This window comes from Pipistrellus hanaki (genome assembly GCF_964339955.1).
Source record: "Pipistrellus hanaki genome assembly, chromosome: 1".
NCBI classification, from domain to species: Eukaryota; Metazoa; Chordata; class Mammalia; order Chiroptera; family Vespertilionidae; genus Pipistrellus; species Pipistrellus hanaki.
In genome coordinates, this window is record NC_140503.1 from 210,173,163 (window position 1) to 210,185,478 (window position 12,316).

A 12,316-nucleotide genomic window follows, 5' to 3' on the forward strand; every position below is an offset into this window, starting at 1 on the left:
GAGTTTGCCAACCACAGGAATACAGGAAAGATGGAGGAAGATGCTCACGGCCCAGGAGGCTCTGGCCTTAGCTCGGGAGAGAAGTCATTCTAGTGCTGTTCTAACTTTCCCAAGACAAAAGAAGATGAAAACTCTGCAGTTCATCGCATGAAACCAGTATAATTTAATACTCAAACCTGATGCGGTACAAAGAAAACTACGGACAAATGTCGCTTATAAATGAAGATGAGAAAAACATCAAGTAAGAGATAAGCGAAGAGAACCCCGGGAGAAGCAGCTGCAGGCCTGTCCATCAGGACCCCGCAGGCCTGTCCATCAGGACCCCGCAGGCCTGCACAGGCTCCGGGGCCGACTGACGCAATTTCGTTAACAGCACAGAGAATTCAGAGAACCGATCAGTAAGTGCCGACGAGAAGTGTGGCGGAATCCAGCAGCCATTATTAGTAACACTAATTAAAACGGAAGAAATCAAAGGCTTGGCACACAAACAGAGGCCGCGCTCATTCTACACAGGAACACAAAACCGGCCAAGACCTGTAGGCGCCTGGTGGTGCCAGCCGTTGCCATGGTTACTCAGCGTTTTCTGGGAGGGCCGAGCAAACACCGCAGAATAAGAAAATCAAATAAGTGACATAAACATGAAGAAAAATAGATGAAACCATCTGTGCTGATGACGTGATTGCAAACCTAGAGACTTCCCTTTGCCCTGGTTTAAAAAATTAGAAGTCAGTCAGGAGGAGTGACTCAGGATGACTACACAAACGTGAGGAGCGCTCACTCCTCCAGCCAGGAGCACCCAGAGGCCAGCGCGGACGCCTGTCCTCGCAGGGCCAGCAGTGGAGGCGAGGGTGCTGGGCCACGCCTGACGGGGTGAGAACCGAAGGCGCTCCCTGCTCCTGCACCGCAGGGCCCGCTGCTCCCACAGCCAGGGACAGGCCCTCCGCCGCCCTCCCCTCCAGGGGTTCGGACACAGCCCCCCCAGCCCGCAGGAGTGAGGAGCTGGAGAGGGGCCACGCCCAGGCTGTGTCTCCTGGGGAAAGCTTTCATGCTGGGGGAGCCCTGAGCCAAGTGAGCACAGGCGGCCTGCAAGCAGGTCTTCCCAGAAACCACGGGACAGGTCGGAGCGGCACTTTCCGGGAATGCGCTGGGAACGGGCTCCAGCCCGGCCCTTTCCGTCCGGGACAGACAGACAGGCTATTCCTGGTTTTCACCACGAAGGCGGCACAGAGCGGGGCAGCGGGGGAGCCTGGGTAAACGCAGCCACCTCATTGCTGCCGGGGAAGTGGAGACACTGGGACTCTGTACACTGTGGGTGGGGATGCAAAATGGCACAGCCACGGAGGCTCCTCAAAGAAGGGAAAGTACAGCCACGCTATGACCCAGCGACTCCACTCCTGGGTGCCCCACAGAACTGCAGCGGGTCGGGAGAGGTCTTTGTGTGCCCATGGTTACAGACATGGGAGCACCCGCGTCGGTGGGCGGATGAATAGATGAGCAAACGTGGCCCCTCCGTGCAGGGGGCTGCCGTCAGCCTCAGAGAGGAAGGACACGCCGGCTACAACTCGGGTGCATCAGCCTGCAGGTCGCGAAGGGCAAACACTGTAAGGTCCCCCTCACGCGGTTCTCCGCAGCCACGTTCGCGGGGAGAAGGGGTGCCCCGCCGGGCGGAGGAGGGACGTGAGCGTCGGACAGGGTCACGAGCAGAAAGAACTGCCCCTCACGATGGGCTGGTGGTGCTGACAGTGCCCAGCAGTGGGACTGACCTAAGACCACTGAGCCAGGCACTGAAGATGGTAAAGACAGACAGACAGACAGACAGAGCCACCTCGCAACGTGGCCTCCTGCTCTTCGCACGGCTCAGCAGTTTTCTCGGTAAAACCGGAACCTGAGCCAGCCTTTGGCTGCCCGCGTCAGGTCAGACCGCCGGGCTGTTCGGCTCTGACCCCGAAGGTGCTCCGGACCTCTCCCTCGCTCACACCACGAGCCGGGGCACGGCTGCCTTTGTCTCCTATGGTTTTGCTTAAAGGCGCAGAACCCGTGGAGGCCACGGGTCATGCATGCGGCTGAAACGAAGCCTGTTCTGACCTTTCTGCCTGTGCTCTCTGACGAAGGACGGGCATTTTCGGAAACCCCCCGGTGCCATGCTTGCCCAAGTCCTGCCTTCCACTGTGAATGAGCCGCGGCACAGACAGACCCGTGTTCCCGGGCGGCGGGCACATCAGGCTCACAGCCAGGACGGCACACCGCCCAGCTCTGCGGCCGAGTGTGGCCCAGCCCCCTCGGAGTGCGGAGCTGGAGGCCACAGCCACGCTTGGTCTGAGCCCTGGGCCTCCCGACCCCCAGCTCGGTCAAAGGGGGCATGGTTACTGAGCAAGGCTGCAGGCAAGGCCCCCACTGGGATAGCTGTGGGGCTCCCTTGCTCGACACCTCCCAGATCCTGAACTGCAGAGGGGGTGTAAGCCTGGGACTTGGGGTTCCTCATGGGTCAGGGGTGCTCTGAGCAACCTGAGCCAGAGGGAGCCGAGCTGGAGGGAGGTGGGCGAGGAGCAGATGGTGGCTTTGGCAGCGCAGCCAGTCTGCCCAGTCTTAATGACTCTGGACACGGCTTACCCGAGGCAAACCCTCTGCCTACACCAGTCCAGCTCCTGGCCATGACCAGGCACTCCTCCCAGACCTGAGGGGGGCACCAGGAAGACTCCTGGGAGTGCCCTGGCCCAGATGGGTGCAGGGAAGGTGCAGAGAGGGGGACCGGGCGGAGGTGGGAAGCTCAGCCTGCAGGACGGAGCCGCCCTGGGGAAGCAGTGTGCGGTCTGTGGTGTCTGGCGGGAACGACCCGGGTGGATGTCTGCTGAATGGGTGAGCAGACAAGTGTGTGCCTGTGTGACTGGCACTTAATCCCCCCAGGAAGCCAGACACAGGCCCGAGTCTGTGCTGAGAAGCCTGCCTGTCCCCACCCTCTCCCCACCCACGTCGGGCTGTGCCACGCCCAGGGAGGGCCCTGAAAGAGCCTGGTCAGGCCAGGCCTAGAGGCCGCTGGGCCAGAAGCCACATGACGGGTTCTCCAAGGTCATCAGGTCCAGATAGATGCATAGCGCCCCGGGGCATCCTGGGTCTGGGGTCCACGGCAGGGCCAAGCTGGCGATAGGAGAATGACACTGCTTACCCAGCATCCCTGTATGCCAGGCCTGTCCTCGGCAACTCACAACTCGGGCTCCTGGAAACCCCCGCCCCTGAGGCCATCTGAGCAGCACCACCCACCTCCCCACGCGGAAGCCTGCACAGCTGCCCAAGGCTCCCCATCAGCAGCACCTGGGGTTGGACACCTCTACACGCTGCAGCCATGAGGCCTGCAGAGTCCACTCTACTTACACTCCTCGGACTACGGCAGGCGCTGAGGTCGGGGGCCAGGGGCCAGCAATGTCCCCCGTAGCTGTTAGAGTCACCGGGGAGGGGAGCAGGCAGGGAGCGTGGGGTGCAGACAGGAGTGTGGGGGTGCACAGTCCTGGCTTACAGCCACACCCTGGGCCTCATCCTCTGACACCACCTCGGGGGTGACTGAGCACAGTGACTTACAGGAAGGGGCCCGAGTCAGTGTTGACGTATACCAAGCACTCTGAAGAACAGAACCCCGAAAAGTGTCTTTTCCATCCCCTCCAGTCCCTCCTCCTGAAGCCTTGGAGGCCACTCTGTGTCCCCACCACCAAGACCCAGAGAGCACTAGCACTCAGTCCTCGGCAGGAGACAAGACAGAGTGTCCTGGTTTGCAGAAGAGGAGCCTGAGGTCAGAGTGGTTTGCAGCAGAGTCAGGACCCACAAAGGAGGCCTAGTCCCTATAGCTGGGCTCCCCACCCACGCCCAGCCCAGACCAAGGGCCAGGGGCCACCTGCCCCGGAACTCTCCTATGCCCCTCTCCGAGCACAGCAAACAGTGGGCACTTCCCCGCCCCGTGTCCTAAGAACCCCCTCAGGCACGATCCTGAAGAGGGGCATTCTACCACCAAAGGCAGCGCCTTCCTGGCCAGCCTCCTCCCAGCCCCCACCCTGTCTCCTGGCCGCTGGTCCGGCAGCATGCCCCAGGTAGGACTGGAGGGGTGAGAGCTCTTCGATGGGTGTGGTGGCTGGGAAGGGCCCCCGAGCACGCTGGGCTGCCTCTTAGCCATCCTGGGCTTACTGTCAAGTGGGGTGAGCCCGGAGGCCCCCGTGGCTGTGAACAGACTGGACTGTGCCTGAGCGATCGGTGGGAGAGCAGACGAGCTATCCCAGGCATGTCCTGCCTGTCCTCAAACCCGGGATGCTGCTTCCCGGGAGGACCCGGCGCCAGGAGCTGGGAGCTGCCATCTGCCGTTGCTCACGCTCCCTCGAGGGCGCGGGCTGACGGCGGGTCCACACAGACCCACCGAGGCCGCACAGACGACGACCCCGGCTCGCCGGCCCGGCCGCGCAGGAGCCGGACGGGAAGATGGGCCTGCAGGCGGAGCCGGGCCACTTGCTCACAAAGGTTTCTTGGAAACAGCAGTGGCTCCCACACACACTGCTGTTCCTGTGAGCGTGCGGCAGTTCCCTGTTGTGTTCAGTGAGTGGCGTGTCCTGAGTGACTGCCATCACCCACACAGGAGCTCTTTGGTCCAGCGCGGGCCTCGGCCTCCACACGGTGCTCAGCCCCGTCCCTGAGCCCGCTATTGCTTTGAAATGCAGGCGACATGGCTTGTGTCTGTCTGCACTCTGTTCTCGTTGGTCCTTTTCCTCTCCTTTTCGAACTCGGGAAACATCCTAAGACCAGCACGCTTTCTGTTCACGCCGAAGGCTCCCGGCTCGTAGGAACGAGACCATCCTGCCCCTGCCCGTTGCCAGGCCTGTGGCTCGGTCCTAGGAACATCCTCCTGACAGTGAGCAGAGAGACTGGGATCTGACAGCCACCTCCTGCGTGCCAAGCGCCTCTGACCTCTGTCCCTCTGTGGGTCAGGGACGGGCGCCTCCTGCCCCGAGGGACCTGGCAGCCCTGAGGGAGGGAGGTCTCTCTGAGCACGCCGCCCGCCTGTGGTTCTGATTCCCGGGGGGCGCCCGCCCGGCTCTCGGCAGCTGGATGCGAAGGAGGCGGCTGTGTTCTAAGCAAGCGGCGCCCCAGGCCCCTCTCGCAGCCTGGCCCCGGCACTCCCACCACCAGCAGGCTGCGGCTGCGGCGGCAACACGCTGGCTTTGGCACCACCTCCAGAGACACTGGGAAGGCCTGTTGGGAAAGCAGAGAGCAGCAGGGAGAGGAGAGGGCGGGAGGCTGGGAGGGAGGGGAAGACAAAGAAAGGGGTGCGGCAACTGGCAGGCACCCGACCAGAGCAGAGTGACCTCAGCGCCGGAGCAGCCTCTCAGCCTCAGAGCCGGCGGCCAGGGCAGCTGCGGGGCACAGTCCCTTTCTCGTCTGCGCTCCGCCGGCCGCAGAGGGGACCCGGGCCCGCTGGCCAGCCGGGTGCCATCCTCAGCACAAATTGGAGTGCTGGGCTCTTGCGGGGACCACCCCAGGCCACAGCCCAGCTGCCTGCCTTCCTGCTGCTCCTCTGGGTGAGTACTGCGGGTGCGCCTCTGACCCCAACCCCTAAGTCACCGGCCTCCCGGCATTCCCCACCCCGACAGAAACCCGCAGCACGCCGGAGGGAGGCCCGGGTTGGCCACGCAGTTCTGGCACAGTGAGTCCAAAGGCTGACCTCCAGGTTCTGGGTTCCCTCGGACGGCAACACCAGAGTATATAACCGGGGATACCATGCCTGGGCGCCAGGGCCCCACACCTGCCGGGCACCCTAGGTTCCTAGACACACACCTGCACATCCAGCTTCCACCTTCCAGAATGGGGGCCAGGCCAAGCCCGAGCGGAGGCAGAGGCGGAGCAGGGCGGGGCGGCTCAGGCTGTCCCTGAAGTCCCCGTCTGGGCTGGCACGCAGCAGGGTGTCTGGGGACCAGCTGTGCAGCCTGTGGAGCTCACCCCTCTTCTAGGTGATGGACACCCGGACCCTGGCCGCCGCCCAGGGCAGGGCCCTCTGGGCTCTCCTCCTGGCCACACTTGGCACCACAGCCGGCCAGCCGCTGCGGGGAGACTCCGTGTGCACGGCCCGGCCCCTGGCCAAGTACCGCATCACCTTCACGGGCAAGTGGAGCCAGACGGCCTTTCCCAAGCAGTACCCACTGTTCCGGCCGCCCGCACAATGGTCTTCCCTGCTGGGTAAGCGCAGCCCTGCCCTGCCTGGCACGTCCACACAGGGGGACGGCACCTGGCAGCAGCACCGCCCCTCGCAGTTTGGGGGCACTCCAATCCAACTCACTTGGGTGCCGGCTGTGTTTGCTGGACGCCGACTGCATGCTGGCCGGTGAGCTGGTCACCGGCAGTGTCTCCGGGCAGCACGAGGCCCCAGGGTGTCCCCATGTAATGGGGGGGGGGCAGGGAACGGGGGGTGCACTCACGTGGGGCGGCTGCTCATGCAGCATCGGGCCCACAGGGGCAGCGCACAGCTCCGACTACAGCATGTGGCGGGAGAACCAGTACGCCAGCAATGGGCTGCGGGACTTCGCGGAGCGGGGCGAGGCCTGGGCCCTGATGAAGGAGATCGAGGCGGCCGGCGAGAAGCTCCAGAGCGTGCACGAGGTGTTCTCGGCCCCCGCCGTGCCCAGCGGCATGGGGCACACCTCCGCGGAGTTCGAGGTGCACGCCCGGCACTCACTGGTAGGTGCAGATGGTGGGCAGGAGGGCAGAGGCGTGGGCGTGGTGGCTACCCGGCTGAGCCCCTGCCCCCCTCCCCCCCAGGTGTCCTTTGTGGTCCGGATTGTCCCCAGCCCCGACTGGTTTGTGGGCGCCGACAGCCTGGACCTGTGTGACGGGAACCGCTGGAGGGAGCAGGTCACCGTGGACCTTTTCCCACATGACGCGGGGACAGACAGCGGCTTCACCTTCTCCTCCCCCAACTTCGCGACCATCCCGCAGGACACGGTGACCGAGGTGAGGGACGGGAGGCGGTCACAGCGCGGGCCACTCGGGCAGCTCCTGTTTCCCAGCTTTGTCTCTTGTTGGGACAGCATCCTGTCCGTAGGGTCACGGTGAACAGGGGTGTGCAGGATGGGGGGTGGGTAACGAGGTGGGGGCCCGGACCATGAGCCAGGCGCCCCGATGGGCCGCGAAGGCCAGTGGGGGTGTGTCCACGCTGCCCTGTGGCTCCCACCTGGGCCAAGCACACAGCAGGTGCAGGTGGGCTCCTGGGCCTCCGACCGAGCTGACAGCCCTTCTTCCGTCTCCCCAGATCACCTCCTCCTCTCCCAGCCACCCGGCAAACTCCTTCTACTACCCACGGCTGAAGGCCCTGCCCCCCATCGCCAGGGTGACCCTGGTGCGTCTCCGGCAGAGCCCCAGGGCCTTCGTGCCTCCCGCCATCGACCTGGCCGGCAGGGGCAACGAGATCGGGGACGGCCTCTCGGGTAAGCCCAGTCCCACCCCCACTACCGCCCTCCCTGCCCTCAACCGCGTGCTCCTGGCCAAGTGCCCAGGCCCGCGGGAGCCACCACGCCACCACTGGCGCCGGGGGCCGAGAACCACTCGGTGAGTGGGTCACACGGGCTGAGCTCAGCTTTCACGGCAACGGCAGCGCCGACGCCCAGCCCTGCACCGGCTTCACCTCTCACCCAAGAGTAACCCTGAAGCACTGTCCCAAGAGGGACTGTCTGACGTGGCAATAACACCCCCTCACACCCCGCACTCTCCCGAGGCCAGCCGCCCACGTGACCCCACAGGGAGTGACGGTCCAGGGGCCAGGTCACGTCGTCCACCCCCATGGTGCTCCCCTGCAGCACTCCAACCTGCCATGGAGGGCACCCCATTCTAAGCCAGGCTTTGGGGGGGATTGCCCACCACCAGGCTGGGCCAGGACCCCAGCAACACCAGGGGCAGGGAGGTAGTCACACCAGGCAGCCCAGGGCCCCGAGCTCAGGTTTTAGCACAAACCTCCAGGGTCCTGGTGGTTCACAGCAGGCGATGCGAGAAGATGGGGTTGTGGGGGTTCCAAGCATTTGGGGCAGGACAACTTGGGGTTTGGCGGTTCAGAGCATTCTGTGAGGATGACTAGAATTCTGGAAGACGTGGTAATTGCTTGATTCAAGCTCTAAACTTACCTACATTGGTAAGTGCAGCCGAAAGGAGGTGGGAGGGAGGCCCAGCCCCCCAGAAGACGGCAGACGGGAAGGGCTTCACTAAGTGGACCCCTCGGTGCCTCCACGGCAGACGTGGAGGTGGCCTGCCCACGGGGGCGGATACCTGTGTCAGGCCTGTTGAGTGCGGGGCCATGGTCGCCGGCTAGCTCTGAGCCGGTCAGTGACTGGGCTCACAGCAGGGGTCCCCTCCCCAGGAATGTGGTCCCCACGCTGCCTGTGGGAGGAGCATTAAGCCAGGTCGTCTCCGTGGTTCCTTAGGAGGGTGGGCGGCCTTTCCTGTCATGGACTGAGCTTCCTCTCCACTCTGCTTCCTCTCCACTCCGCGGTCTAGAACTGGGCTCACGGGCGACCACCCTGGGGTGCCCTTCTGCCACCAGCTCCTCCTCCCCGCGCTCACGGCCCTCTGTGCTTGGTCCAGCTCCAGAGACGCCGCTGGACTGCGAGGTCTCCCTCTGGTCGTCCTGGGGGCTGTGCGAGGGCCTGTGCGGGAAGCTGGGGGCCAGGATCCGGACGCGCTATGTCCGCGTGCAGCCCGCCAACCACGGGGCACCCTGCCCCGCGCTGGAAGAGGAGGCCCAGTGCGTCCCTGACAACTGTGTGTGAGCCCTGAGCCAGGCTGCTGCCCCCCGCCCGGCTGGGCCGCTCAGCGAGCAGGCCGAGCGCAGCTTCACCTCTGAGCCGCACTGCGGGCCGGCCGCTCTGCACAGCGCCCGCGGGCCGGAGGCGCATCGGAGCAGGCGTCTCCTTCCTGCAAGCCCCCCTCGTGGCTGTGGCCCCACGTCCTAAGGTCCCCTCGTGCGGAGACGCACACGTCTGCTCCAACCCACGTCCGGCGCGTACGCCGCCGTGCGGCCGTGGTCCTCCGTGCACAATGCCTGGCTGGGTGCCCTGCAGGACAGCCACCCGCCCCGGCCCAGGAGCGCGAGCCGCACGAGCTGGCTGTGAAATACCTCGGTCCTGGTGCCCGGGCGCCGCTGGCACAGGAGCCCTCACCATGCCTGCTCCTCAGAGCAAGGCTGCCCGGGCACTGGCTGCTCCTGGCATCCAAGCAGTGACGCCATAGGAGATAAAAAGGGGTCAGGCTGGGGTATCTCACCTGGCATTGTCACATGACTGATCTTGCACTTGAATAAAGACTATGATTCCTGACATTGGTGGCCATCGCCTGGCGGGCACTGCATGAGGGCAGACAAGGGCCGCCCACCTGCCCTGGAGCAGGGTCTCCCCCAGACTTCCTTGAAGAGCACACAGCGTGAGAACATGAAATCATGGTGCCAGGCTCCCTGCACATCTGCAGTCCCCTCCCCAGGCCCCCACCTCAGAGATGGCCCTGACGGCTCACCGCTTGCCTGCCCTGGCCCTTGTCTGAGGTTGGGGATTCAAAACCTTGTGCTACCAGCATGGACCCCTCAGGGACGCCCCATGGAGCGGAGTGGAGGCTGGGCTGGGCCTCAGAGGACGGTGGGAGATGGAGACACTTTCAGGCCTTTATTCTTCCTGCTTGGGTTCCTCTCTCACCCACCCTGCAGCCAGGGGTTGGAGAGGGCCGCCCCCTTATGCCTTCCAGGACCCAGGGGCCATATTGCTGGCCCTCTTAGGAACGGGGGCTCAGCTCCCCCTTGACACAGCCAGTTCCTGGCCAGGAGAGCCCCTTCCCCTCCCTGACAGGCCTTCCTGCAAACCCGACCTCAGAGCCCTTCCATCCTCTGCAGACACCCCCTCCTTGGCCCCATTCCTCTCTCCGGATTCCGATCCCCAAAGGTCACCTTGACCCTCGGCCTTGGGGCGGAAGGAGGGAAAGCAGCTGCCTGTGACCATTTTGCTGAAGGCCTGGGGTTTGGGGGGAGGGCGGGTGAAGGCCCAGCAAGTGCCTTAAACACACGCTCACGCCTGGAAGTGCTGCTAACAGACTGGCAGTGTCCCTGAGGGAGGCACTGTTCTGCGGAATGTTCTGGGCATGTAATCTTGGGGCTCCCCTCAGAGACGCTTCCTGACAGCGCTCCCCAGGGAGGGGTACTGGCCAGGCTCCTCAGGCCCCGTGCTGGGTGTCTGCTCACGGGCACCCTTGCGCCTAGGAGCTGGCCTTGCAGGCTCCTAGTGAACGGTTTGGGGTGAAGGGCACCCACGTGCTGACAGTCACACAGCACCGCTTGGGCATGTGGCAGACACGGCAAATGCTTGTTAAATGAGCAGAGACTCCACGCTCCTCATCTGTTTTGCCGGAGTCTGACAATGAACACATAGGATACAGACAAAATGAGACACCCTTTTAAAAAGTAATGCCCTGCGGAAACCGGTTTGGCTCAGTGGTAGAGCGTCAATCTGCGGACCGAAAGGTCCCAGGTTCGATTCCGGTCAGGGGCATGTACGTTGGTTGCGGGCACATCCCCAGTGGGGGGCGTGCAAGAGGCAGCTGGTCGATGTTCCTCTCTCATCGACGTTTCTAGCTCTCTATCTCTCTCCCTTCCTCTCTGTAAAAAATATATTAAAAATTAAAATTAAAAATTAAAAAATTTTAAAAAAAGCAATGCCCTGACCAAGCGGCAGAAGCACAGAATTCCTCCAAGGCCCAAACAGCCAGCCGCTGGGTAAGCGCAGCACACGCAGGAGCCAGCCTCCACCCTGGAGGCCCTGCCGGGATGCCCGAGGCTCTCATCTCACAGCGCCCCCTCCCCCGAGTGAAGAGCGAGCGAACAGCTGGCCTACGAGGGCACGGCCTCTCTTGCACGTGGCTCTGCAGAGAAGAAAACTGTCCCTGAAAATCCCTGAACGTCAGCCTCTGCTCACACACACAGGCGGGAGCTGAAACACCCGTTAAGAGTTTTGCTTGAAAATTCCTGGGCTGGTGCCGCCCTGAGGCTCCGGAAGGCCTGAGCACAAGTCCTCCCCGGAGACCCTGCCGTGGACTCGGGACTCACAGAATCCCCGCTGTAACCTGAGTTCACAGTCTGAACGCACGGACACACAGGAGTCAGCAGGGCCCCCTAAAGAGGGAACAGCAAACTGCAGTCAGACCCACCGTGCCAGGCGCGGGATCGTCACGGGGAGAACGGATTGAGCACGTGACTGTGTTATGCAGCCAGAGAGCGAACTTGAGAGCGTTCCACAGAACCAAGCACAGACTTGACAGACTATACGTGACAGACCGGCAGGCAGGCAGGTCTCCCAGGACCATGGGCTCTACACAGGGCGTGTGCAGTCCCAAAAGCACACTGCAGGTGGGGGCAGACAGAGCGGTACAAAGCCGTCGACACCGTGTTGCCTCCCCTCCTTCCGGGGCAGCGGGAGAAGTGACAGGTGTCATTTGGGGCCAGAACTTTTACTGCTCATGTCAGATGCTCCAGACCCCAAAGCCTGTGACAACATGGAGGCGCCTTCGCAGATGCCACCTGGAGCTAACACACTGAGGCCGCCCCCTGGAGAGTGCCTTGAGCCTGCAGCCAACTTAGATACAGCCTTTGTCCTGTTCAGGCACGGAGATTTGGAGGCAGAGGATGGAAGTAAACAGTAAAGGAATCTTGCGTTACACTGTGCTCAGCTCTGGAGAAGAGTGGTGACGATGGTGCTGGTGCTGGTGGATAGTAGTGATGCTGGTGGTGGTGGTGACGGTGATGACAGTGACAGTGATGATGATAGTAGGAATGCTGGTTATGATGATGATGGTGATGGTGATGGTGACAGTGGTGATGGTGGTGATGGTGCTGAAAACGATGATGATGGCAGTGGTAGTGATGATGGTGATGGTGGTGATAATGGTGATGGTGATGATGATGGTGACAGTGATGATAATGGTGATGGTGATGGTGGTGGTGAGGATAACAGTGACAATGTGATGATGATGGTGGCAGTGGTGGTGATGATGGAGGTGATGATGACAGTGACAGTGGTGGTGATGATGGTGATGATGGTGGTGATAATGGATAGTGATGATGATGGTGACAGTGATGATAATAGTGATGGTGGTGGTGAGGATAACAGTGACAATGTGTTGATGACGGTGACAGTGGTGGTGATGATGGTGATGATGACGGTGACAATGTGATGGTGGTGAAGATGATGGTGGTGGTGTTGACCCTAGTCACAACATTCAGTACAGGAAGGTTTTGGCTGCCTGGGTCAGCCCAGGGAGAGTGAGG

The 12,316-nt window shown here is 62.6% G+C and overlaps 1 protein-coding gene across 1 annotated transcript; it reads left to right on the plus strand.

Moving 5' to 3' along the window:
• Positions 1–5,043: 5,043 nt before the first annotated feature.
• Positions 5,044–9,328, plus strand: SPON2 (spondin 2). The gene is made up of 6 exons (XM_084878719.1): positions 5,044–5,552; positions 5,982–6,207; positions 6,482–6,705; positions 6,787–6,978; positions 7,277–7,451; positions 8,599–9,328. Exons 2-6 carry the CDS (start codon positions 5,985–5,987, stop codon positions 8,781–8,783), a joined length of 999 nt encoding a protein of 332 aa, XP_084734845.1. The 5' UTR covers positions 5,044–5,552; positions 5,982–5,984; the 3' UTR covers positions 8,784–9,328.
• Positions 9,329–12,316: the final 2,988 nt, after the last annotated feature.